This window comes from Aythya ferina, assembly GCF_964211825.1.
Source record: "Aythya ferina genome assembly, chromosome: 16".
NCBI classification, from domain to species: domain Eukaryota; kingdom Metazoa; phylum Chordata; class Aves; order Anseriformes; family Anatidae; genus Aythya; species Aythya ferina.
Genome location: NC_140315.1, coordinates 12,889,426 through 12,917,344, shown reverse-complemented (window position 1 = coordinate 12,917,344; position 27,919 = coordinate 12,889,426). Strand labels below are relative to the sequence as shown.

Below are 27,919 nucleotides of genomic sequence, written 5' to 3'. Positions count from 1 at the left end.
TCGCAGGGTGTGGAGCTGCTGTGGTGACAAAGGTGGGATCCCTCACCCTGACCCCTCTGGGTGCTGTGCTGAATGAGACACAGCACCCAGAGCAGCCAGGATGGGGAATCCCACCTTTGTAGGGCAGTAGGGCTGACAACCAGCCCCCACATCACGACCCAGGGAAGATCTGGGCCTTATTTACTCCCAGCCCCCTCCTGCTCGCTGTGGTCCCCTCACGGCCCCGGGACTACATTTCCCAGCACCCCCCGCGGCGCCGCCCTTCCCCTCGGGCAGCCCGCGCGGGGGCGCCGCGGAGCGCGGCTGGGCGGGGGGAGGGGAGGGGGCGCTTCCTGTTTGTCTCGGCCGAGCGGGGCAGCGCCATGGCGGCGGCGGCGGCAGCGGGGGGCGGCCCGGGGCCCGGCGGCGGGGCAGGAGGAGGAGGAGGAGGAGGAGGAGGAGGAGGAGGAAGGAGCCGGCGAGCAGCGCCCACCACCAACATCCTGGCGCAGCTCCGCCGCGGGCAGCTCAGCGGCCGCGGCCTCACGAGGGGGGCGCAGGTACCGGGGTGGGGGGGGGGAGGCCCGGTGGGGCCTGGAGGAGCTCGGGGTGCGGGGCCCGGTGGGGCTCTGAGGGTACGGGAGGGATGTGGGGGGGGTGTGGGGGGCTTGGTGGGGCCCCCCCGAGCTTACCGGGCATCCCCGGGGGCTACCGGGCCTCTCCCGTGGCTACCGCCCCCCCCCCGTGGCGGCCCTGGGCCGTGGGGGAGGCCCCACGCTGCCCGCCCGGGGTGAGGCGGCGGGGCCGTGCCCTGCTCTGGGGTATCCTGCTCCGGAGGCCGCCTGGCTCCGAGGGTTGGTGCTGGTGGTTTTCCACGGAGCCGGTCCAGGTCCCTTGGAAGTCGGTCATCTTTCCCGGCTGATGCTGTTGGGAAATGCCCAGGAGTGAAATCGGCTCGGCTCCCAGCGCAAGGAGCTTTTGGGAGAAGCTGGTGGTGGGTGCCGGGCTGGGCTCTTCTCACGAAGAACAGCTGGCCTTTATTTTAAAGGTTATGCGTGAAATGGTGCAAAGAGTTGGAAGCTGGAGCATGGGATAAAGAATTTAGGTTTTGGTGGTGATTTATTGAGCTAAAGTATTATAAAAGGGTTGAAATTTAATTTAAAAAAAAAGGGATTTACGTAGTTTTAATTAGTACAGACAACAGAGTATTTTCCTTGATTAACGAGGATTCTGAGCAGTTTCTCCAAGAACACTTGCTCACCCAAATAAGCACCCATACCCGTAGATGAGGTAGGTAAAAGAGCAGGGGGGGGATTTTTAACTGCTCTTTTTGCCCTGGTTGTGCCACTCACTCAGGTACTGTGTTGGTAAATACTTCAGAAAAAGCAAATCTGCTTGAATTTGACCCCGTCACTCTTAGTTTTTTGGGAATCTCTTTCTGTAGGATTGTTCCAGGAATGTGTTTTGCAGGGCAGGCAGACGCAGCGGCGTGGTGCCTCACTGCCATGCCTGCCCACCTTCATGGGCTTGCTCGCTCGCTCCCATAGCGATTTAAGCCAAATAAACCTGTAACAATGTCGTGTGCCTGCTGCATTCGCTCCAGGCTTTGTTTTGCTCAGGAAGCACAGTGGTGCTGGGTTTTAATTTGGGACTTTTGTGAATTGTTTGAAACAACTGCTGAAGCAAACGACAGGGCTTTCACAGGAATCAAGGAAAATTCTGCGCTCTCTGGCCTCCTTCTCCTAAGGCCCTGGTTTGGGGGGGATTTTGTTGCTTTGTTTGTTTGCTGTGTAAATTTCAGTGTCGCTGTGCTGCACTGAGAGAAGCTTGGACAGGTTGGGCTCCCAGCGCTTCTTAAGTGCTGTAGGAATGCATTTTTAAATCACTGACACTGAGGGGGGAAAAAAAATCAACTCCTTGAACGATTTTCAACTTTGTAAATTGTCTCTGTACTGTTACCTTGAAGCAGTTTTTTGTTTGTAGAAGGTCTAAATATAAAACACTTTGACGTAACTTTTAAAGAAGTACGAGGCAGGTTGGGGTACTTTCTTTTCTGAAGTTTTATTTTTATCAAGATGTTAACAGTTTTCCTTCTGTTGAATCCTCAGTAGCAGCGTGCAGCCCTTGCTTAAGGTTCTCAGCTCATTTGTTCCTGAAAATCATGAGAGCAGATTGAGTTTCCAAGCTGCCGTGTTGGGGTCTCCAAGAACAAGTCAGGAGAATGCCCTTCCAGCTCTGTCCTACTGCTCTTTGTAGGGAAGTTCTGAGTCACCAGCTGCATGAACTGCACCCCTGGCGTCTTCTGAGGAGGAGAAACTCTTCAAAATCTTCAGAGAGATTGGGAAACACCGTTCTGTGTCGTGGCGCTGCCATCCGAGTCCTGTTCTCCTGCTCTGTTGCCACTGTTTTAGCATCTAGTCTCTGAGAGGCAATTAGTGCTTCTGTAGGCAACAGTGCTAATTGTTTTCTAGTGAAGCTCGGAGTACTAACTTCAGGTGATCTCAAAATCCATTTTGTGAGGAAAGTAGGGGCTTATCCTCAACACGGTAAGGATAATACTTGACAGGCCTGTATCGGAACATTAGTCAGTCTGATCTTAGAAAGACACAAAAATAGTTAGGACAGCAGCAGCCACCTGAAGGTCTGGCAGTTTTGAAGCCAGCTAAACCTCTAAAATCTGTGTCTTTGTTGTGTGTTCCTGCTGTGCTCACCTACCTGAAGTCACGGCTTTCTTGTCGGTTGGGCTGTCTGCGTTAGGGCTAAGAAGACTGATGGATAAAACAGGTTTTAGTGGACGTTGCCATTATCTGTTCGTATATCCATTTTAGCCTTATTGCTAGCATCAGCGGCTGCCCTGGATGTAAGCATCAATCACCGGTATCAGATTGTGTAACCTTGTGCTGAGCACAGAGCAAGTGAAAGAGGCTTTTCAGATACCGGTAAACTAGAAGTGGGCCAACTTCCCAGAAGTGACACGCATTTTCTAATAAGGAAAAACACTGCTTGGGAGCTGGCTGGCCTGGCACAGCTGTGCTGAGAGAAGTGGTGGGGTTTATGCTGCTGCTCCGTGAAAGCAAAGGAACGTTTTGGTTCACCTGGTCGAGCTGAAAGCAGGATTTCATCCCTGTGGCAAGAGGGCACAAACTTTATCTGCTGCAAGGCGACTGTGAAAAGCACGTATATGACATGAAACCAGAAGATATTTAGGTGCAGCTATGCGAATCCCTGTGGTGAAGTAGTATAATGACGGATTAGCCAGAGATTTGCTGGCAAATTAGCATGCTTCTGGTGCAGCCCCAGGAGCAGGTCGCCAGCGCTGGTCTCACAGTCTCTCAGGACTGCCAAGGCGTAGCTGAAACAATCAGAATGGAAAAAGAGTCCATTTTTCCAGCTGCGTTTCATGATGTGCTGTTCCTAGGAGTAGATGCTTCCCTTAGCAGCGTAGTCCCTAACCACTCTGAAAGATCCCTCTGTGAAAGGGAAACATTTTCCACCTCATCGTTCAGATTTCCAACTCCTACCACTATAAAGTATCAGTTCTATGGAGTAGTTCCCCTCCAAGTCCACGAAAACACTTCGCTTTCTAATCAATTTTGTTTTTTTTCCTGGCAACAACAACAGCAAACATTCACGTGAATATAATCCACTTTAGTAGCTCTAATTGTATGGGTCTTAGCAGGCTTATGGCTCTTGAGGAGAGGACAGCTAGCTGGTATTGAAAGCCTGGACACGCTCCTTGTGTAACAGGGGCAGGAGCTCTGTCTTAACGCTGGAAATGTTCAAAAGTGCTGGTGTTAGACTTGGGTAATGTTGTTTTGATTGAAGATTAGTGGGAAGAGAACTGCTGCAGATGTGATAGTTCCTTGCTTCGGTGTTTTTTGTAGCTATCCTTAAGATTTTTTTTTATTTTTTTTTTTTTTCAAAATTATTTTTTTTAAAAAGCAGCTTTGGAAGCTCTAAGGAAAGAGGGATCACCGAGAAGTTAATATAATTTTACATACTTGTTGATTTATTTTTCTCTGAGCGGAAGATGGTCAGAACAAGCGCCAGCAGCCTATCCAGGACGTTCTGAAGAACTGCTGCTGCTGAGCTGCTCCCAGGATGATGCTGATGCTCTGCTCGCAGGACTGCGGCTCTCTGGGATTCGCAGACCTGTTCTGTCTTGGTAGGCCAGCTCGTCCTGCAGTGCCAGCGAGTGGCACATGACTTGGGGATTGCAGGGACGCCTACACCTGGCTGGCAGCTGCAGCAGGGCTTGTCCTGAGGCACGGTGCCACCGGGTTCAAACCCTGCTTTTGGGGTGGCTGGAGAAAGGCCTTTGGAGAGGCGGTGGTGATGGGAAGCTTGAGCTGTGCTTTGAGGGATCTTGGAGCTGGCAGGAGGCTGGCAGTGGGGGTTCTTGTGTGGATTTTCACTGTATTAATTCCACCTGCACAGGGTTTCTTTTTGGAAATAAGTGTGGGGCCTCTTACTTGTTCTTATTTGGAGCTTGGTGCAAAGGACCTGGCAGGTACCTGGCAGCGGTCACTGTCCTGCAGCTGCAGGGTGACCACTTCTGCCTTACAACACTTCCAGCATCGCTGCAGCAGCCTGCAGTTGTATTCCTGTGTTAATGTGAAAATTGGGGTGGGGGCTGCCTTGATTCTAGGCTTCTCTCTGAAATGTCACACGAGGAAAGAGACGGCGTAGCCAAACACGTGGCTTTTAGTGACTGGGAAGGAAAATATAATAAAGAACCAAGGTGACTGGGCAGTCCCCGAAATCCTGAATAATCCTGTTCCTGGCAGTGTGTCAGACACAACTTCCTCAGTTATTAATGTTCTGAGGAAAATTGAATATTTAATTGCACAAATACTAGTTTCCTGTTTTTATAAAGGTGCAGCCCAAAAGGTTTAATGGAAAGGGGATAGAAAGGCTTTGATTTTTGTTAACATGCAGAGGCCACGCGCTTGCATGTTCCTTGGGATCCAGAATCATACGCCTCATTTCCTTGTAAACTTGCAGAACTTCTGAAGGTGCTTCACAAGCGATCAGGAAGAATACTGGGGATGGAAATTCTGCTTTTTTTTTTTCCTTAGAGAACTTCTGATCTTAGCATAATGGACAACAGCAACAACAAAAAAGAATTTAAAAAATGACAAATGATGTGCCTTGGCTTGAAAATCTGTCCCAGAATGAATGCTGTAGCAGTGTGGAGGATGCCTGGACACCTGAGTGAACTTTTTTTTCCTTTTCAGAGATCAGCCTCGCAGAAGACACTTAGAACGCTCTCTTGTACTGAGCGTTGAGTCAGACAGTGATGTTTTTGAAGGGTAAAACGTGAAATCCAGATGTGATTTTATTAGAAAACTGTTACCGTCCCTCTGGAGAGCAAAGAGGCTGGCTCACAGCGCATCTGGAGCTGCTGTCGTGGGCTCCTCAGCATCTGCAGGAAGGTGTGGATGTGTCCCTAACTGCAGCTCAGAAACGTGGCAGAGGCCAGGTTAGCAAAAACCTGGGGCTGCTTTTGTTGGGCAGTGAAAATCATCAGAGGAGAGGAACGCAAGCAGAAGGGAAAATTGTTGCTGGAAGGGGAAGCAGTCACAGCTTGGAGAGACCTTAGGCTGGTAACAAAAGTTTGAGCACGTGGTGCAGCTCTGTGCGTGTGCGAGGGCGCTGGCACGAAGCTGCAAGTGCTGTAACTGGGGGTGAGAGGAAGGCGTGGATTTTGGTAAATTTTAACACGGAGCTGCATATGGCTTGGTGAAGGTCTCAGCGTTGTCTGTTACTTGTTGTCCATTAGGAACTGCTCGTGGATGCTGGATTTGCCTTAATCCTAATGGATAAAGGATTTCTAGCACAGGAGGAGTAAAAAAATTAAAACAGGTGCACTCATCTACAGTCTCAGTGTTGAGTTCTTTGTATACTTCGAGGAAAAACTATGCACAACAATCAGGTTAAACTCTGCAGTGTTCCTGCTACAGCTGGGCTCTGGAATAATGCCCTGGAGGTGCAGCCCTGTGGGAGAGGCTGAAGAGAAAAGGCTCTGTGTGCTCTACCTGCAGGCATGGGTGGACATGCTGACCATTTCAGCTCCCTGCTTGAATCTTCTCGGCAGTCGGATCCCTCGTGTCCTCCCAGTGCACCCGTGCTGGCTTCAGGAGGAGGAGCATGGGGTGGCTGGGGTGCATCCGCCCGCTGGGGAACCTCCAGTGTCCAGCCAGCTCGGCGCAGGCAGTTCTAGGTAGTTTGGCAGCTGGGTGCTCAGGCTTGAGCCGGTGTGTGCCACCTCGTCCCGGAGGCTGCCCAGAACAAAGCCTCTCTGGGAGCTGGAAAACGCCAGCCCCACACGCCTCGGGGTGAGCTCGGGGTCTGCGGCTCCGAGCTGGGATGAGTTACGGCAAACTCCTGGGAAACGTGCGCTGCCCGGGTGTTGGTACCAGTTTGGTGAACTGTGCGTGGGTGGCAGGGAAGTTTTGATGTTGTTTCTTCTGTTTTCCCAGTAAATTGATACTTTGCCGTCTCTTCCCACTGCCAGTAAGGCCTGACAGCTCATAGCCCCTACCCACAGCCTTGAGTAAACCTTTTACTTTACCCTATGCCGCTTTCAGCCACATTTCTGCAGCCTCCTCTTTGTTCTAGCTGGGACCTAACTTCATGGGCTTTGTGTGCAGGATCTCTGAGGTTTTCTCCACAGCTGCTCGGGGAGCGAAGAAAAGTCCTGAAATATCACTGTTGGATTGGGCTTATTCCGCTTGGGTGAGACCAAAAAAATGGAGAGAGAAGAGGGCCCCAGAAAGACCCCGCTGCCAATTCAATGCGTGTTCGCTGCTGTCCGCCCAACAGGAGAGCAAGAGGGAGACCAACTCTGCTTCTAAATGAGAACTGGTGACTCGCTGCTCTTACAGAACTCACGAGATGCGGATCTTAACCAAGATGGTTGCAGGGAAAGAGAGCTCCATCCCGTTCAATTGAATTTGAATCCCTCCGCAGAATCCAAAATCTTTCTGCTGGCAAATGCCGCCCTGCCACAATGGAAACACTCCGAGCCAGGGCAGCCTCAGAAGGACCACAGGCTGGAGCTTGCAACGAAACCAAAGACAGGCATTAAATCAAGAGAAAGAAAAGCTTAAAAGCTTATTATTTTTTTTTTTTTAAAGCAGTTACAAGGAGATGAGAGCAAGGAAACATTTACTTCAGTCTTTCAGAATTTGACGTCTGGAAGTTTTCTGCAGCCCAGCACAAGCGGCTGCGTATCAGAGGCCAGGATGGGGAGAGGAAGCCTGGCTGGTAGAGAAATGAGGACGGAGACGGGTTCTGCCCCACACCAAGTGTGTGTGTGTGTGATTACCAAAGGCAGCATGAAGCCCAGGACAAAGTTAAGCACCAAACAGCACCGAAGGGCTTTTGGCCTGTTCTGAGAGCACTTGGATGCTGAACTCCACGCTGCACCGCTGGAACCTCAGGCTGCAGCCCGCTCACGTCATCGCTGCCTGTGGTATCTCCCACATCAGCTGGAGCCAGATAGTTGGATCCTGGCCCTGGCGTTTTGCTGCTTGTTCTTTGCACTTTACCCAGCAATTAATCCGGTTCCTCCTGCAGCTCCTGGGGTTGTGTGCTCCTCCCATGGCGGGGACCGGGTAGTGGCAGAGCTCCTCGCCCTCTCCGCGCTGGGTGTTACAGGGAGAGCAGGGGATTGGTGACTTCAAAGAGGCTGACCCATTACTCACATGCGAAATGAAGCGAAGCCATTTCGACTTTCTGGTTTTGTCCTGCCATTTCTTGTAAGGGCGGCCTCCGCAGAAGGCATTCTGCCACATCAACCAGCATCGCTGGAGAATGACTCTTACTCCAAAGTCAGAAATTAGAGAAAAGTTTAAAACTGGAGGGAGCGTTACGTGCCAGGCTTGCTCAGATTGCTTCAGTCTCTCCTTGTAGGAAGAAAAACTGGTGCTTAAGGACCTTGAAATTCTTAAAGTATGAATTGGAGTATTTCATCAGGAAAAGAGCCCTAAGGATCTGGGAAGCTAGGACGGGAGAGGACCTGTAGGAACTAGTGTCAGTCTGAGGTTTTCATGTGCTTGCATCAGTTTCCTTGCCTTCCTGTATGCTGTCTTACAAGCCTAGAAAAGGGTTAAATTCTCAGTCAGAAACAGGAGGATATTTGCATATAATCGTCTAATTGGAACTGAATGGCCCATCCCTTTGGAATGGTAGCTGAGGTGTAGCTGAGAAGGATGTCTTGGCTGAAACAATAAGGAAGGCGATTTCCTGGCTGTTAACTATTAACAATGAGCATTAAAGCAGGCTGGAAGGAAACAATGCGGGTTAACTGACCCAGAGTGAGAGCAGCTGAGAAGTGTGGCTCTAGGAGTGAGGGAAAATTCACCCATGTGGCACTGAAGTAAGGTCTTGCTGGCCTGAGGATTGGCGTTTTTTTTAAAAAAATATTATTTTTATTTGAAAGGTATATAAAATTCTGTAAAACCAGCCAGAGGTCTTGCTGGGTTTAATTCTTGTTGTCCCCTCTGCCCTTGTCTACAAGGATAAATCCTCACTTCAGGTTTGTCTCGGTACCTGCAGTGAGGTCACGTTAAGCAGAGGGGCCAAGTTCTGCTTCATGCTGACTGGGCTGGGGGATTGATGGAGAGTTCCTCCCTTAGAGCATCCCCTGGGATTAACCTGCAGCGTTCAGCCTTTGGAGATTTTTCAGTGCTCTAAGCAGAATATTCACTAGTCTTCTGCTGCTGCTTCGTTTGTTTAGGGGTAAAATACTGGGGAGGAGGAAGAAAATTGGAGGAGGTTTGCAAACGGCAGTAACAAACGCTAAGGTTTTCTTCGTGGCTGCTGCCTGCCTCCTGGGGTAGCAGCGGTGCTGTTCTGGTGCTGCTGTTGGTCTCCAGTTCCAAGCAGCCCAGGACTGCAGGAGTCTCACCGGGGTGTTGATACGTCCCTCAGGAGTGCTTGTAAATCTTCAGGCTTTGGGCCAGTGCTAGGACCAGCAACGCTTTCAGGGACTTGGCTGAGGAAGGGCTCGTTACTGGTTGAACATACGGAGTAATGAAGTCTTTCTGTCTTCAGCGTGTGCTCTCTACTTCAGTCCAGTGTCGTTTGTGATAGTGTCAGGGTCCCCAGTTTCCTCCTTCAGTGACCTGTCAATCAGAGGTACACTAGTGGAATTATTTAGAGATGATTATGTTTCCATACTAACTAATAACTAAGTAACTTCAAATAAGTATTTGAAGTGGTAACGTCTGCCTTAAGCCCCGTCCCACATGAGGTACATTGACCATCTGAAATTCTGCTGCTACCAGCCCTGGATAGATTGCTGCTTGGGAAGAGGTGCTGTGTTCTCTGATGGTACAGTCTACAACACGTGATTTTCTGTGATATTCCAATATCGGTGTTGTGGGCAGGCTGTTTTCCTGGGTGTCGTGCACGGGACACGTGGGAATTATATTCGTCTTTTGTTGCAGATCACAGAGGCCTTGTTAAAGGAAAGAGATAAACAAGCAAAGTGGAATGGGATTCCCTTACTGTTGCAAAAGCTGTACGAGCATAGCCACCCAAACAGCGACTTCTCCCAGTGCCAAAGCATCTTGAAGGTATTGTCTGCTGTGTTCTCCTGGAATGGGGTGGTTTTTTTTGTTGTTGCTTTCTCTAAAGGCTAGTACGATGATATACTGTGACTTTTGAAAGTGTGTGCATGATAGTACCTGTGAACTGGATGCAAATAATAGCTAGGAATGCGTGTAATTAATTAGTCACCAGATCACATGGATAGTCTGAGAAAGTTGTGTTTATACTGATGAATAGTTTTCTCTATGAATCATCTCTTTTTTTGTTTTTTTGTTTTTTTGTTTTTTTAAACTGCATACAGGAAATTTCTCCACTTCTCTCGATGGAAGCCATGGCATTTGTTACAGAAGATAGAAAAGCTGCTCAAGAGTCCACTTTCCCAAACACGTACACCTTTGACTTGTTTGGAGGAGTTGATGTAAGTGTGGTTGGTTGTGTTTTTGTTTCTTTTTGTTGCTGTTTTTTTTTTTTCCTCCAAAGACACCAAGAGATTTCTGCATGGTAGTCACGCCATTGCTAAATCTGTAAATGACACCTTTGAGACTTGTGAAGTTTCTAAATGCAAGCAACAGAAACATTTTACTGTTTTGATGTTAGTAATTACAATTGTGCCTATTTGAGTTGTTCAAAATGTAAAAATAAATAAATAAATATGTATTTTTTAATGTATTACATCATCAAAAGCAAAATGCTGGTTTTTATGTTGTAAATTTGATTTTCTTCAGGTAGCCTGCTTGTACTTGAGAGACAAGACCTCTAGGGTCTTCAACAGTTTCAAATGATTTCTAGTTGTAAGGTTAAATACTACAGTCACTACTGGAGCACCAAGAATGACACTTACTGAAGGGAATGTCTTTGTTTTTAAGCACACTAGTACACTCCTGGCCAGGTTGTCCCTTTGTTGCTGCCATGCAATGCACGCTGCTTCATCTGTGGAAAAATTCTTAAGCAGGGCTGCTAGGTTTATGTGTAGATGTTTTGGCATTTTATCTTTTTTGTTTATCTGTTATAATTTGACATTACAAATATACCCAAGTTTGCTCGATTTTATTGTGACACACAATGGCATCTTACTTTTCCTTAGAAATGCATGATTTGTGTTTTTCAGGCAACGGATTAACTTTTTTTTTTTGTCTAGCAGTCTTTGCTACTTCTCTCTTGTTACGCTTAATGGGCCTTTATTTCAACAAGACATCTATTTAGGATATATTATTTTGAAAATAACGCTAGCTTAATTGCTGGAGTCATGTCATTTGAGGACAACATTCTTCAGCTACCCAAGCAATTTAGAACATAGTATGAAAATGTTTAAAAACAATACTTTTTATTTTTAAACAGAAAAAGCGATGTTTTCCATTAAAGTGCTTTTACCATAAGAATGCACTGAAAAAAGCCTTGTTTCATATTTAAATGAGTATGTATATTTGTTTTTGTGATAGTTAGGGGGAATGATTTGGTGGTTTGTTTTTTTTGTTTGGTTGTTGGTTGTTGTTTTTAGCTTTCTTGGGTAACAGTCAGCTTTCTGACTATAACAATAGATACCTGGTTCCTAATTACCTGGAACTGTGGTGAGAGATTTAGCTGGTCCAAGTGGGTTTAATCTGGTTAAAGGTAGTGTTAGAAGGCAGCGGTAGGTGTTTTTGAAAGTCCTACTTTAGGACTTGAAAGGCAATTTAGTCTGATCTACTAGTTCTGTGAGTGCCACGTACTGATTCTGTGTTGGGATATTTCAAACCACTAAGTATCAGTAACTTAGGAAGACACCAGATATGCAGTGTACTCCATAGTATCACACTATAATGTGTGATAGCATATTGGTGTAGGTACTTTCAGATTCAGACAGCCTTTACATCAAGGAAGAAGAAAAGCACATTTATGCATCATTCATATATAAGAATTATTGTAAAATGCTGCCTGAGAGTACGAGCATGTCAATTAACACATGAGCTTTAGTGACTTTGGACACGAATGCAAGTCCATTTCAAGAAATTAGATCTCATAACTCCATTTCTGTGTTTTGTTTGTTTTGTTTTGTTTTGTTTTCTGGGTAAGTGAGGCACCCTCTTACCTATTCTCTCTCTGCCTTTTGGCCTCTTGCACTTCTTGCTGCATATTGTTGCGGTTTCAGTAGGATGGCTGAAGAAAGCCCTCTCCAAGGAGTGTCTGACACCACTGCAGTCCAGTCCCTGGAGTGTATGTGCGAAGCATACCAGTGCTCAAGGATAAGATGATAACTACGTGGTGGGTTATAGTACTGACAAAGAAAAAGAGATAGGGTATGCTTCTGTGGCAGGATAGAAGAGATCTTTACTGCAGCCACTCTTAAAGACTCACTGCTTGCAGTAGATGTTCTTTCCCAGAAGAAGAGCAGGTGGCCTGCATCCCAAGTGTTCGTGGATATCTTTGTGTGCTTATCTCGGGTACGTGGCTTTGAGGTGTGCATTCTCCTCCTAAAAATTAAGCTGTTAATCTGAGCACTACATCAGTGCTTCTCTCATTTTTACTTCCCTATTAATTCAACAGTTGCTCTAACAAATACTGAAAAATATATTTTCTTCTTTCAAGTTGAAATACATTTTGAAATCCAGCAGGAGTTAGGAAGAGCCCTTTCAAAATCTGCATTTCTTTGCAGATTATTGCTAAAGATTCATTATTTTGGGAAATATGTGATAGTTGTCCTTGATGTTATCTGGATATGTGTGAAAATACATTCTTTGCCGACTCATGCTTAAAAACTTGCCAGTGGGAGCCTATTTTATACGTATGTTATTTTTCTGCAGGGTAAATACACCTATTTTTTGTGAATGTAATTTTGACACCACTGGGTTTTTGATTGTAAAATTCCCATCAGTCATCTTAGTGACTTCAACAGAGATGGGTCTAAGTTTGAATTTTTTGCTGACAAATTAACTGGTTATTTGTGTCCCAGTGATTATTCCCTTAATTCTTTATCTATTGTTTTTCAGCTTTTAGTAGAAATTCTCATGAGACCAACTCTTATGACACAAAAGAAGAAACAAAAAAGTAAGTAAATAGGTCTGCTCATTTTTTTCCCATTTTTGCCTTGTACCCTTCTTGAAGCAGGAGTTATTCTATTTTTCTGTTGCTCTTTTCCTTCTATACCAAAGATTTCGTGTTCCAAAATGAATCATTGGTTTCTTTGTTCTCTGTAGTACTGATTTATGTTGAGAATTAGGATAGTAACCTGCTGCAAAATCAGTATTCATGCTGTCAGCAGAACATTTCTCAACGCAGCAAATCTGTAGTCACTTGAAACTTCACCTTACTGTGGCTATAGCTACTGTTAACAATTACTAACAACAGTCTACAAAGCATTGTTTATGTAATAGGAGTTACAGAGATTGTGAGATATGAAAAGTATGCTGTTTTCCTGACCAAGTCACAGTGACTACTAATTTCCAAATTGTTGTAAAGAGAACTTGCTAATGGGGAGCAGTAGCTTCAGGTCAGCTTTCCTGCTGGAGCAGCTTCAGTTTAGTGTTTCCATTTCTCTTGTCTGTGATTCTTCTGACTCTCTACAACTCTCCTGAGGAAAGGAAAGGTCATGGTATGCGCCGTGGTCCCTGCCCACCAGCCAGGGAACTTCAAAGGTGAAGTAACTTGAAGTTAAGCTAGAGGCAGCTGTTCTGTGCCCATATGATTTTTAAATATTAAAATACTGGAATAAATCAGATTGAAAGCTTTTCTACCAATTCCTGATGCTGCCTGGAGAAAAACACATGAACTAAAGACTGACTGCTTTTCATGTTTAATAATTGGAACTAATTTGTTTATAGCATTTTTTCCATATTGACAAATTTTGAGTTGATTTATGACTTCTTTCCTTCTCTAAAACACTGTTTACAAACCCTGTAATTTTGCACGTGTGACTAAGTGTGCCAGCCCTCAGGTACATCTCCATCTGCAGTCCTAGGCAGTAGTTTTGGAAGAAGGTAAGCAAACAGAGCAGATACAGAGTGATTTATTGTGTTTTTTATCTGCAAGACATTTGCAGGTATGATCCAAGTCAGTAGTTAGCCTGAAATTCTCACTCAGTTTATAGCTATTCATGTCGCTACTGTGGACATCACTGATCAACGTTACTTGTTAAGATGAGGCTAGTGAATGTCTGTTTTCTCCTTTGCAGTAAGCGATGACCTCATCAAGGACTGTTTAAGCATACTGTACAACACGTGCATATGTGTAAGTGCAACTGCTGTGAAAATGTGTTCTGGCTTGACCAGTGCATCTGTTGGGTATGGGTTTCATGTGACGGGATTGTTTTATATTTGACAACAGACAGACTCTTTTAAACATAACTTAAAATTACTCCGAAACTTTTCGTTAGAATTCCTTTAGTTAAACGTGGGACCACCCTACATTTTGGATTGTTGTTCAAATAATTTGTGTTTTCTTAGGCACATTGTTACGCTTAATCTCTCTTGATTGGATCTTTGTGTATCTGTGTTCCCATAGGAAATTCATGTCAGCGTTTGTTGTATTGAAGCTTAAAATTTGAAACTAAATGGATGCCTGCAGTTTAACCCAAGCTACAGCTCATCTTGTTCAGTAACAGTGCTGGCAAACTCTTTAAGTTTGATCCTGCAGATTCTTTGTATGTTGAATACCAGTGCAGTTGTGCATTGATGGCAGATCAGTGCCAGCTATTGAAATAGCTTCAGAATTGTAATGGAGAGCTAGAAGGGCATGCCTCTGATTATGCTTACAGGGAACATCCTCAGCATTGTTTAGTTAATCACACAGTTTATTAGGTCGTAACCTAGGGAGCATTGTTTAATGAAAAAAAAACAAGTTGATAGTACTGGACTGGAGCTCTTCCAAAGACATCAACCTTATCTGGAGAGTTTGAGTACTAAGTATCTGTGTACAGATGGGAAGGAGAACAGAGGGAACACCACCGCTTGCTTGACTTAATAGGATTTTATTTTGTTCCTTAAACTAGAGGTAATGCAACTTTTGCAAACTGTGATTATTGTAATAGCAAAGGAACAAGTTTGCATTTTTTTGGATTAGCTGCTGCTTGACTTGATTCACTTCATTATTACCACTCATTTGAATGAGAAATGTTCAGGATCACAGAGGTCTTCTGTGTGCAACATAAACTGTTCTTATGCTTATCTGTAAATATTTAGGAAGTATGTAAGCTAGTCTATTTCTGTGAGCAGTGGTGATAGGTCAGTCACAATAGCCAACTTTGCAAGCACTGAGGATGTAGTTTGTTACATTTAATTCCAGAAAAGAGTGTCCGTGCTGTCAGCAGAGATCAGAGCGTGAAAGCTAGCATTACTTAACTCTGTGATGAACCCAAAAGTCGTGCCTTAGTGTGCTGTAGCATGACTGATGTGTTCATCACTGAATTCATTAAGGCTGATGCGTGATTCTGGTTGCTTGGACTCTGCCCAGCTGAGAGCAATGCTAACAGTTAAGGAGGAATCTGGGGACTGCATTTGCATATTATGAAATGGAGCTGATTATAATTTGTATGGGAAACTAGAGACGAGCCTCTCTGACATGTTTCCAGGCATTCAGTGTTTACTCTTGATTTAAGCAAGTAAACGACTCTGCCTTGAGTGAAGGTTCTCATCCTGGAGCCTGTAGTTTTTGCAAGCCTCTTGTTAACTCCAAGCGAGGATTGCAGTTAGATTTGGTCACTATAAACACAATGTTTTCAGGAACAGGGGATTTGATAATACATCATCTTAAAATTGTTGTGCGTGTGCCTGTAGCATGACGTGTCAGGGTGGGCTCTGACTCTGGGTCTGTGTGCTTCTTGTTGCTTTCTAGACGGAAGGAGTCACAAGGCGATTGGCAGAAAGAAACGACTTTGTGCTGTTCCTGTTTACACTGATGACAAACAAAAAGACATTCCTGCAAACTGCAACGCTCATTGAAGATATCTTGGGAGTAAAAAAGGTTTGTTAACTGGTTTCTTTTTTTTGCATGGCTTTTCAGGCCAGTGGAGTAAATGCAGCTGTTTCTGTGAAGGGTTGCTGAAAATAATTCTCAAAGCTAGCGTTCTCACTTCTTGTAGCTTGTTTGAAGCACGCCTTTTTACACTGATCATTAACTTTAATCACAGTTCAGACAGAAGCCAAGCTATGTGTGTGGTATCATATTTGTAATGCTCTTGCGTAGCTTGCAGAGGTTGATGGGGGGGAGTGGATAAGTAGCTCATTACTAAAGCACAGCCAATATTTAAAATAAAATGGAATGCATCCAAATTCATTTTTTAGTCCTTTCCTTTTGATTACGTTGCAGATATTTCAGTAATCTTGCTGACATCCAGAAAGCTTCCTGTGCTTCTCTCCCTTACCTTGGGTTTTGTTATCTCCCTGAGATTACTTGAGGTTGTTTGCTGTAGGCTGGGGGAACAGACAGTGAGGTCTTCTGCGTGAGCTGAGTTTTTGAACTTGTACTGAAAACTTTGCTGATGTCATCACAGCGTAGCACCCTAATGTGGTGCAAAGAAAACTTCAGAGTTGTAACCCTGGGCAAATTGTCAACAAAATGTATCAGCAACATGTACCTTATGTGGAGAGGGGCAGGGTCTTGTAGCTAGCTTGTTACTGTTTTTTTGTTTGTTTTTTTTTTTTCAGATTAAATTTGAGGATATTGCATTTCTAAAGAAGTAAACAAGCTTAGTTTATCTGAATGTAAATAACAAATTTTCAAAATAATTTTTATATCTTTTAATGAACAAGTCTGAGGGAAGGAAATCGAGGAGCCCGTTTTCATCTGTAAGCTTCTAAGAAACTACAGACAGAAGCAGAAAAATTTCAGATTTGAAAGTTTAAATGTAAATGGTCTGTTAAATGATTAAAAAAAAAAAGCCCCCCAAATTTCACTTAAATGCAGAGCCCTTAAAGTTTTTAAAGGATAGATATGTATGCTTCTGGAGTTAATAAAGAGAAACGACACCAGTTGTAAATTAACAGCTGTTTTCAGAGTTCATTTGCCACTGCTTGTGTGCTTCTGCTTTACTAACATTGAAATAACGCAGATCTCACCACAGAGAAGCTGTAGATGAAGCTTTCAGGCTGTATTGTACATTCTCCTATTGAACATCATGCACAACTTAGATTGTATTGCCTCTTCTAGGAAATGATACAACTGGATGATATACCCAATCTTGCAAGCCTTGTATCTAGTTTTGATCAGCAGCAGCTTGCAAACTTCTGCAGGATCCTCGCCGTCACAATTTCTGAACTTGACACGGGAAGTGATGACAAGCACACGCTGCTTGCCAAAAATGCTCAGCAGAAAAAAAACTTGGGACCATCTCGAGCTGAAGTTAATCAAGGTAACTGATACATTGTGAAGAAATGCAGCAGAGTCACAATAATGTGAAATTTCCCTCTTCTCAACCTTAGATCTGTAGTGTGTGTTTTTAGCAGATACTGTAAGTGTTCTGCCTTACAGAGTGTTTGTCTTTATTCAGTTTCTTTGAGCAATTCCTGGACACAGTCTTCTCTGTTAATGAAGCTTCCTAGCTTTCAGTTTCATACCCAGATAGTAGTTAGGTGAGTTGAGTCAGTCATTTCAGCCATCTTTGATCAACTGAATAGCTTAAAATAATTGGATTTGTTTTCTCTTGCTTGGTTGCTTCCATGGCCTTCCCTTTAATATCTCTCAGTAATTTCATGTCCTCCTTAATATATGAGTTCCTGAACTAAATCTATACAGCCATCACAATTGCTGTCAGAGTAGTTCCTTCTCTGATTTTTATCGGGCATTGTCATGAGCAGGATGTCTGTCTATCAACAAAAGTATGTTTGTTAGTCACTTGTATACCCTTACCATGCTAGCCTTTGAAAATCTGTGGGTCTAATCTAAACTTTAACCGTGGGCAGAGTGCAGGTTTTCTTATTTTGCCAAGTACAGATGCAGAAGCCTTGCTCAGATGCAGAAGTCCTAAATTCATACTCAATCTTCTGGGCATGGCATTTATATTAAAATACCATCAAAGGTGGAATCTGCTGTTTTCAGCTCTTGATATACTGAAAATCTTTTGAGCTTCTGAAGCAGACATTTGCATAGGTCCAGGTCAAACCATTTCAAGATGCACAAAAAGGGATTTTGGAGCTGTTTTTTCCCATCTTGTAATGTTCTGTATTAGCCATGAAGAAGAAATCTCTGTTCATAACCACTGCCAGCTATAGAGCATCCAAGTGAAAGATGGATAGAATAATATGGCAGGCAGAAGCTGAGAAATTTTAAAGGGGGGTGGTGGTGTATTGTCTTCTGCCTTACGATCACCAGAGCTTGCTTGTAAAGAGCAGTGCACAAGTATGTCTAGGTGAGGGTACAAAGTTTAATTTAAATTAGTTGAACTGAATAAGCTTGGACCCCGTAGAGCTGAACTTGGCTGAGCAAATGTTTAACTGACCATTTTTTGTTTGCACAGTCAGAGACTGTGTCTAAGACTGCAAAGCATATTCCATTTAAAAATCCTTATTCGGGAGTTTATTCTTTCCCAGATGGTACTAGTGGGCAGAAACACAGCTCTTTTACGTGGTGTTCGTGGCTAAATTCTTTGTCCTTTTCTACTTTATGTACAAGTATGAAGACTTAGCTGTGTATTTACCTCAGTGTAACTTGACTTCTTTTCCCAGAGAAGTTGTGGGTGCCCCATCCCTGGGGGTGTTCAAGACCAGGCTGGATGAGGCCCTGGGCAACCTGATGTAGTGGGTGGTGTCGCTGCCCATGGCAGGGGGTTGGAACTGGGTGATCATTAAGCTCCCTTCCAACCCAAGCTATTCTATGATATAATAAACAGGTCCTGTAATTAAGTCATTCTGTGAAAACTTCAGGACAAAATGCATATACTAGCACCCTCTAAACCACCCAAAGACCTTGCAGATCAGTGACTTCTGTCCTTGAACTGCTGTTTCTAAAGGTGCAGTTTACAACAATTAACAACCCTCTAACTTGGGGCTGCCATCATGTGCTCCCCTCCTGTTCTACTCTATGATGAACTAGTTTGGGAAACAAATACTTAAAATGCTAAGAGCTTTCCAGCTAGTTACGGAAGTGAGCTAGTTCAGTTTGCTGTGAGGCAAACACTGCAGGAGGCAAAATTAAGGAGGTGGCATCACACACAGGAGGATGGAGCTGGCCCTTCGAAGGGCTGCTGCTTTATTTTCTGCCTGCTTAATTTTCAGCCAGATCAGTTTCTTGATATTGACTCACTATGGGCTAGAAAACAGCAGTGTCAGCAAAAGGGAATTGTCCTGAAACAAGCAGTTAGAATAGGGTAGAATTGTTTTTTTATCCAGTGTAAGTCCAGCGTAGACCAGTTTAGTGCTGATTGAATTATGCCTAGCATATGTACGCTCTCTCCCAGTTCTTAAGAGGAGAGTGCGCCAACTACTTCAATCTTTGGATCTTGTTAACTAGATGGAATTTGTTCCTATGTACTTTCCTATATTTCTAATGTAGGTATTTTGGTACCTGTCAGTAGAGAGGTTTTGATGACTGTTGTGTTGGTGAGCCTGAGTCATAAAATAATTTTTCTTTTTCAGCTACGCTTCTGAATATTCCAGGCTTCATTGAGCGATTATGCAAACTGGCAACACGGAAGGTATCTGAAACAACGGGTACTTCCAGCTTCCTTCAGGAGTTAGAAGAATGGTATACCTGGCTGGACAATGCGCTTGTGCTTGATGCACTGATGAGAGTGGCAAATGAAGAGGCAGAGCAGAGCAGTACAGGTATCTGGCTTGCATTCCTCTAGCCACCATTAAAAATGCATATTTTGTCTTCTTCAGTATTTGTCATTTGTTGCTTTTCCTTTCAACCTGTATTGATTCCCCTTTTCTTGCATGAAAGACTGCCATATCAGCACTTAGGTCTGACTGTTTTGTTCTCATGTAGTGCTGATTAATTTTCACAAGCTGAAGTTAGCAAAAGGAAAAAAAGTGTTCCAGGGCAAACTGCCCTTTGCACGCCTAGATAACACTTACTTATAACACTTACTTGTAACACTACATCCTTAGAATTAGTCTCCCCCAGAGTGACAAGAACACGTCTGAGGTAAGTGACTACCAGAGTTTGCTCTAAAACTTAGGCTGGTGGAATTTATTCCATATACTTCATACCAAGGAAGTGACCCCTTCTTTAAAAAGAAAAGCTTGTTCCAGGAGAGTGTATGGAAGTGTTAACACAAACTTTGGAAAAAGCTTTAAAGCAACTGCCTGGTTTCTTTTTTCACCTTTCAATATTACAAAATTGCAATGCATGTTTTATTTAATTAAAAGCACTAAATAATGAAATGAAAATTATCCCCATAATTTGATAGCTAAATCTTTGCTTTTCTACTTCTTTAGAAGCTTTCTTCTTCATCTTTGTTAGTTTTGCAGAAACTATTCTAAAAAATTGAAAGTGCACAAAAGAATGAAGTATCTGCTCCAACAGCATCTTGTTCAGACCTTCATATGCCATCTTGGTGCAAACTAGAGACCGCTTAGTAGTCTGAAACAGAATTCACCAGGCAATTTTGTGGAGGTGCAACGTGCCCTGTTGCAGCTCTTGACCCACAAAATCAGTTAGCAAGCAAACCTAGACATGCTTTCCCAGAATACTGCTTCAGTCTCTAGTGGCTTGTGGCTTAGTGATTTATGAGTCAAAGGTAGTGTCTGTACTTTTTAGCCTTTGATGGTTTCGTTCCTCTGTGTTCCTGTCTGGTGACTGTTCCTTCCCATGGGTTTGAAAAGCATTCACGCTATCCTCTGGCAGGGCAGTTCGTGGCTTAGTTATGAATTGTGTAAAGAGCTAACTCTATTCTGAACTGCAACCTGCAGATTTCACTGTCCCCGTTTCTGTGTCTCACTCATGATTTCATCACATTTTCCACTTACAGTTGTGGCATGTTACATCCAGTTTCTCCCTTTAGCAATGTAATAGGGCTATGAAAATATTTAACTGTGGCCTAAGTATGCTGGTATTGAGGTACAAAATGGAAGCAGGCAAATAGTAAATGTATCTGATAATCTCACACTTATTTTTAATACCTTTCCTGCCATGTCCTTTCTGATGCAGTATTCTATTATTCCTATCAGGTGATCCTAGTTATTTTATGTAGGTGATGCCATTTACCTTACGATGGAAAACTTACATAGTTTTAAAAAATCAAACTTTATCTCTTCTAAAGTTCCAGCTATATTTTTCCTCTTCTCTTGCATTTAATTTAAATTGGTTATTTGTTGTATGCCAATACTTTTAGTTGTGAAGAGGATTCAGGTAGACTTGCTGGTCTTACATCTGTGGTGTCTGAGTGTAAAAGTAATAACTGTAACGAACCCTTTCCTGTTGAAACTGCCTCAGGCTCACATCTTTGCCATCTTGTTCAGAGTCTTCTGATGAAAGTGGATTGGCCAACACCTCAACACGAACACAGCTTCCACAGTCCATGAAGATCATGCACGAGATTATGTATAAGCTGGAGGTGTTGTATGTTCTCTGTGTGTTGCTCATGGGGAGACAAAGGAATCAGGTAAGCATTTGCAAATGATCACACATGCAAAAGTTGAAGTCCCTGTAAACCTAAGTGCTCATTAATTAGGTCACGGACGCAGAAACATGAAGGGCAAAGCTCAAGGCATAAAGCTGGACAAATCCTATCATTGCGGTGATGCACAAACAAATAGGCAGTGTTTTGTTGCTGAGAATGAGCCACTGGGCAGCACAGCTTGTGACAACGTGGGGGTGGAGAGCTGCTGTGGAGCTGCTGCTGCTGTGGTGCAAGATGGATGCAGAGCAACAAAAGCTAATGGCAGGCCTTGATCTGGTACATACATGAAGGTACCCGCGGGCTGCCCTAATCTGCAGCATTAAGTGCCAGAAATCCCTCATCCAGAAATGGATCCTGGATCTGGTTTTGAGAAAGTGTGTGGCCATACCTGCGGGAGTTGCCTGGTAGGGTTTTCCTCCTCCTCCCAGTGTGCTGCTGACCTGCTTGGACAGACCCCACCAGGCATTCCACTTGGGCTTCTTTCACTTCTGGAAGTCCTCTGGGGTCGTTTTTGCACTGGTGACTTTTGCAGTGCATTTCTGTGCCTCAGCCAAGTGAGCATGTTGTTAAACTCTCAGCTGAGAGGATACACTTCAGTTTTGTCAGTACAAACTTTTCACTGCATAGAAATCCCACTCATCTGTTCCTTTTGCATTTCTTGCCTTTGAAGTGAAAAATTAATAATTTTTCCCTACCTTACATAACTTCTGGAGAACCGTTCACTGCAGCTTGGCTATGGTTGGGTTTTAAACAGGTCAAAAGCACACTGTGAAGGGAAAGGGGAGGCAGTCTGTTGGTGCAGTTTTGACAGATTTCCAGTGCGGGCAGTCTGCTCAGCTCAGCAGAGCAGCTTGGAATAGCTGGGTATTAGGATGCCCTGGAGACTGGGAGGATCGCATTTTTTTGAGTTCTTGCAGGGTTGTTGTATTGGGCAAGAGTAGCTGTGTTTGGGGGCTGTTGCTTGAGCACATTTATCCTGAGCTTTTTGTTTTTTGCTAGCAACCTCCCACCCTGTAGGACTCACAAATACTCATTACAGGCAGTCCTTTAAATATCTTAATCTGAATTTAAAGTAGAAGTGCGTTTGAAGTACAATTTTGCAACATAACTAACCTGTTCACAGTGAACCTACAAATGGATACTTAGCACTAAAATTAAATAGATTCTGTTTAATACTAACCAGAGGAAGCTAGCAATTCTTGCAGAAACCACAATTGCTGTCATAAGAAACTTTTATTCCTGTTGTTAGTCCTTTTAGGAGGAAAAAAAATATCTTTCTGTTGGGTATAATACAAAAAAAAAACAAGCATGCTCAAGAAATAACTGGAACTACCAACAACCAGAACACAGATCTCTTAGGAGTTTTTTCTTCCATTGTATCAAGTCAGATAATTCGTGCCTGCCCGATTTCACAAGAATGCAGTTTTATAGATGCCTCAGAAACTACTTGCAACTTGCACTCATCCCACACTGCCTGCTCAGGGAGCTGGATGTGCTCCTTTCCTGACCTCCCCAGTCAGTTCTCGAGTACCACTGCCAGCTGCGACAAGGTGGCAAGTATGCTGCTGAAATAGCTAACTTGGAAGTTGACTCCTCTTTTATTTGCTAGGAAATCTCCTTATTCTTTGCCATTTCTGCCCTGATGCAAACTGTCTAAGGGTTAAACTGGCATGCAGTTCTCTTCTTCTCCGGGGTTCATTCAGGTCTGGAGTTGCATTGTTGCAAGATTTAAAGTTATTTCACTCCCAAATGTTTTTTGTCCAGAGCCAAGTCCTTCTGTAAAATCCACTACTTTTGTTTGAACATAATAATATCCCTAGTTCCTTATCTGCATAAAACTTTCAGGGACTTGTGTGGCAGACGGGAATCCATTCCCCTTCTTGAGAGGAAGTCAGATTAAGAATCAGAACTGAGCTGTTCTGTGTGGAGCTGAGCTGCAGTAAGCAGGTAGTGGCAGTGTCTGCGACAGCACTTGTACTGACAAGCATTTCAGCTACTCTCATTTCCTATCAGGAAATAAAAGCATAGGATCTGTAACATCAGTCTTCCAGTCTGTGCAGCCAAAGATCTTAATAGTTTAATATTGGAATAATTTTGTGCAGAGTTTCTAAAGGGCGTCACAGATCTGCTTCTGTCCGCTGTGGTAATCAATATAATGGTCTGACATTTTGCTTGAAGCATGATGCAGCTTCCTAAACTAAACCTGCTGCTGAATGTTTACTCTAAATCCTTGGTTTGAACTTGACTGACTTGCATAAATGGAAAACTGCTCGCAGTGACTTGGCTCCTACCTGCTGCCATGTTGGGAATGAACACACCCTTGGGGATAAGTGGTGTGTCACTGCAGATCTCTGCCTTTGCTCCCTTCTCATTATGGTCACACCCTAAATTACTCTCCTCATACATTTTTCTAGGCTGTCTTGCATGTCTCTATTGTGACAGATAATCAGTTCTTTTACTTGCTCCTGTTACAGGGAGACAAACCATGTACAGTAGAAGCTCATAATGGCTTTAGTGGCAAGAAAGTAATAGAACAATTTATATGAGGCTGGGCAGCAACAGGGGAAAGAAAGTCAAAGGAGTCTGAAGGATGGGTATGGAGCAGGGATTGTGTTGGCATCCCTGGTTGGAGTAGTTGTAATGAGCTTGGGGTCGTGGGGGGGAGCACAATCCAAAGGCAGCGACTGTGACTCAGAAGCTTTGTCACGCAGCAGTCTGTCAGCAGAGCTTAAGAGTTCAGCAAACTAAAAGTAAACTGAATGTGTTTCAAATCAGGGAGGTGTCAGTTGGATTGAGTGGTTTGTGCTCTGGAACTCCAAGCATGGACTCCAAGCTTCACAGTCCATCAGGGTGGCTTGAGTGAGGTGGGAAGGAGCTGGGTGCTTCCTCCAATGCGATACTCACAGATGCCCAGAAGCAGGAATGTGATTTCCAGGTAGATGGGAAAGGTGGTGGCTACAGCCAAAAGGAACACAAAAGCCCATCAGCTATGCTGCTAACAGGAATAAGAATGAAAAACTGTAAAATAGCACTGGCTTTAATACTTCTAATTCATTCAGGTACTTGAGGAAAATAGAGCAAAATTGAGTGGTCTGCTTAAGTGCTGCTAGGCAGGATGCTACATCTCAAGGACAGCCTAGCTTAATGTTTAGGTGACTTAATTTTAAGGAACATAACCTTTACTGCATTGGGGACTTGATTTTTATGGCTTGTTGGGCTATGTAGTCATGCATGATTTTCACGTACACTGCCTCTCAAGGGATGCTGCTTGTCAAAGGCCTCCAACTGATGAGGATTCCCCTTTCTATGGCTCATACTGCTCATCCTCCTAAGTGCTTACTTCAGAAGTATCAAAGCTTGGACTGTAGGTGCAAGCTGTTGGCACCAGAATTATTAGCTCTGTAGTCTGTTTCAAACATGTTGTGGTTGTGCTGCTAGGCTCTGTTTGCTAAGGACTCCTGCCTAGGTTACATGCACAAAAAGTGTATCAGTATTTTATGTTGTCTTCAAAGGGCTGCCTTGGCTTTAGCTGTGTGAACTAGAAAGGCAGAGGGTGCTCAGTGGGTGACTGGCAGCAGAATGTTTGCAGCTTGGTTTTGTGATGCACAGAAGTTGGGTATGGATGTATTTTCAGTGCGTTACAAGTGATCACCCAATTTCCAAAGCTTGTCCTAGAGTCAGAGTGGTTAATTCAAAAAGCAGCTCAGAGTTTTCTCCCAGAATGGGTTTCCTATCCATGACCAACAGATTGAAGCTAACGATGCATCGTGGTCAGTATGCACGCTACCATGCACGCATGCTATTAGATAAAGAATTGACTCTTTCTGTTGTCAGAGGATGATGTAGTTGTGCACATCTGTTTTCCAGACTGTTATATCTGTATTTAAGGCTGCAGCGAGTACTTCCTTCTCTTCTTTTCCAGGTTCATAAAATGATAGCAGAGTTCAGACTGATTCCTGGCCTCAATAATTTGTTTGACAAACTCATCTGGAGGAAGCATTCAGCATCAGCTCTTGTTCTGCATGGACACAATCAAAATTGTGACTGTAGCCCAGTGAGTAACTTTTTAAGTACTGTGTTGGATTTTGATGTTATTACCTAGTAACTCTGAGGAATTGTACTGAGTAACTAAATGCCTGTATAAGTTAAGTGAGGTACAGTAGGACTCAGGTTTTTTGGGTTTTCTAATGCAAGTTAGAATGGTTCATTCTAACAATTCAGCAGAGGACAATTCAGCCTCTTTCCAGTCTCCCAGTTTGGGAGTTGTGAAAGGGGTAAATTTTTTGGTCTCTGGAGGCAAAAGTGGGAGAAGACCAAAACTATTGAAATGATAGCTGATGGGTCTAGCAAGGACAGCCACAGAGCAGAAAATGAATTGCAAAGAGTCGAGTTGGTTTTGGTTTTGTTACTCAAACCTAGATGCCCTAAACCAATAAGTATAGTGAGGACTTTTTTTTTTTTTTTTTTTTTTTTGCCTTTGTGGTGAGAAGAAATTAACTGTTACATGCATAGGATTGCAAGTAGCCTCTTCTGTTCTATTTTTGGGAAGCCTGCAAAGTGCACCCTTCTCCTTTTATGCAAGTCATTTGCTCTACTGTCCAAATGGGTTTGATTTGGATAGGTTTTCAATTCAGCTGTTTCATGTCAGCTTGGTAATTAATGATGGCCAAAAATACCAAAGCAGTTTTGTTGACCTTTATTCTCTCTTTTTCAGGACATTACTTTAAAGATACAGTTCTTGAGGCTTCTTCAGAGCTTTAGTGATCACCATGAGTGAGTATGAAAAGCTCCAGTAAATTGTGGCTCAGCAGTATTGTTTGTCTGGTTGCAGTTACAGCAGGTCTCCTAGGCACGGTGCCTGCTCTGTGAATGGAACATTGTACTGTCCTTAAACATTTGTTCAGATGTTATGTGCCTTCCAGCTCCTCTGTGAAAAGACTGTGGCTGTGTTCTCCAGTGGGCAAGTTTAATGTGTCCATTGATGATTGAGACGAGCCTGTTTTGCTTAATGTTGAGTTGAACTGAAACATTTATGTGATGAGTTACTACTTTGTGGCTGCAGGACGAAGGTGGCAGCTTTCATGATGCTGTTTCTCTCTTTTCCCTGAGTCGGTAGTGAGCAGTGTGCTCACAAGAGGCTTTTTCCCTGTGTGTACACATTTGGGTTTAATTCAGAGTAGAACAAGCCAAAAATGTCTGTTGAAAGATCAGGGTGAAAGACAGCACATATTTGAAAGAGGTTAACTGAAGAGGCTGGGAAGATGCAATTGCTGTCTAAATACCAGCTAATGGAGGAAGACCTGATTAAGCATGATTATGCAGTGGAAAATGTTAGGGGAATAATTATCTGGAAGCTAGGTTGGAAATAGGAAGAAGGGCTCTGTTTGCCTTCAGAAGGCATACTTGCAAAGCTTGATTCTGCCGTAGTAGTTGAGGGGTGATGGAGGTTTCTTTAAATGCCTTTACTCAAGAGACATACTTCCTCTGATGCAGAGAATTGTTGCTGTAGTTTGACTTGCAGAATCGCATCTTGCGTTCTGTAAGTGTCCTGCTGCTCTAATTCAGCCCTGCAAGGTGGTTTCATGTTCCTTAGCAAACCTCTGCATTTGAGGCATATTGCACTAAATACGCATGTGCATATTCACTTATTGCCTAGCTGGTGTTGTTTACAGCCCAGGGTGGTAATATTTTTTTAACATTTAACAAATCCCATTAAATTTCTTAGACATGCATATTGGAAGTGGCAGCCTTTTTGATTAGGGAATGTTAGTTATAAGAGTGGGGAGCTGCTGAACATATTTTACATGTAAGGGGAAGGCTGACCTGTCATAGATCCTTCATTAAAGATGTTGTTTGCTGAGGAATCACTCCAGGTTTTCCAGTAAGATCTCTCTAGATGATGTTCTTACTGAAGTGACTACTACAGAGACATCAGGCTTGTTTAAATGGAAAACAGCTTTCATCTGTAGCATTTGAGCAGATGGAATGTCTGGAATCCGGTTAAGGTTTTTAAACAAGTGGTTGCATAAACTCTATGAAATCACAGTCTAGTGGAGTTAGCTGAGAACACGATGGGAGTAAGTGCTTATATACTGGTACTGACTTCAGTAAAATTGTGAATAAGCTAAACTTGCAGAACTGTTCATGCATGGAGAGAGAGAGGCTGTGTTTTCATTACAGAGGCCTGTTGATCCAGATCAAAAGGAACTTCACATGGCACTTGTTGGGCACTTATCTGGAAGATAGTGTTTGAAGCAAGAGGGCATCCTGTCGCTTCTCTGGTCTAATAACTTATCTTCTTTGTAGTTGCTGTATGTCGATGAATAGGTTCTACTTTGTACACCCTTACGCTCTGAGCAATTTGCAGTAGGAGGACGTTAAGGAAACGTGCTGGAACTGGGGAAGGAGTCGGGCAATGGGAGCCTCTGGAGTACATTTCTACATTGTCAGACCTGTCCTACTAAACTCTGGAAACTTCATTTTTTCCACAGATAAACTCATTCCTTTTCATAAAGGAAAAAAAAATATCTCTATTTGATAAATTATTTTATGCAAATTCCCTATTCTAATATCCATTCCCATTCTCTGTTTTATAAAGTCTTTAAATATTTCCAGAGTAAACAGTTTGCTTAAAGTAATAAAAATACCAGGAAGACTGAGTACTCCTTTGCAGTTTCTACTTTCTAATTGAGGCTAATTACTGATGAACAGCAAGATCACTATATGGCAGAGAAAAAGCGTTGGAAGCTGTGGAAAAGTTTGCTGTTTAAGTCTACTGAAATTCAGCAAACTTGCTGAGATTTTCAGAAACTTGTACCATCTGGAAGCAAATATTTACAAAACAAACCATAA

At 43.5% G+C, this 27,919-nt stretch overlaps 1 protein-coding gene across 2 annotated transcripts in view; it reads left to right on the top strand.

The window, feature by feature from the left end:
* Positions 1 to 361: 361 nt before the first annotated feature.
* TRPC4AP (transient receptor potential cation channel subfamily C member 4 associated protein) overlaps positions 362 to 27,919 on the top strand; it is a 36,171-nt gene continuing 8,613 nt past the window's right edge. The window contains exons 1-11 of one of the 2 annotated variants that reach the window (XM_084537786.1): positions 362 to 539; positions 9,435 to 9,563; positions 9,839 to 9,955; positions 12,504 to 12,561; positions 13,685 to 13,740; positions 15,343 to 15,471; positions 16,657 to 16,858; positions 19,080 to 19,268; positions 20,907 to 21,049; positions 24,990 to 25,121; positions 25,782 to 25,840. In XM_084537786.1, the coding sequence (XP_084393912.1) occupies positions 363 to 539; positions 9,435 to 9,563; positions 9,839 to 9,955; positions 12,504 to 12,561; positions 13,685 to 13,740; positions 15,343 to 15,471; positions 16,657 to 16,858; positions 19,080 to 19,268; positions 20,907 to 21,049; positions 24,990 to 25,121; positions 25,782 to 25,840 (1,391 nt within the window). In that variant the 5' untranslated portion in view covers position 362. Of the gene's footprint in view, positions 540 to 9,434; positions 9,564 to 9,838; positions 9,956 to 11,665; positions 11,958 to 12,503; positions 12,562 to 13,684; positions 13,741 to 15,342; positions 15,472 to 16,656; positions 16,859 to 19,079; positions 19,269 to 20,906; positions 21,050 to 24,989; positions 25,122 to 25,781; positions 25,841 to 27,919 lie in introns of those variants that run through there. The other variant, XM_084537787.1, reaches the window with a different exon arrangement.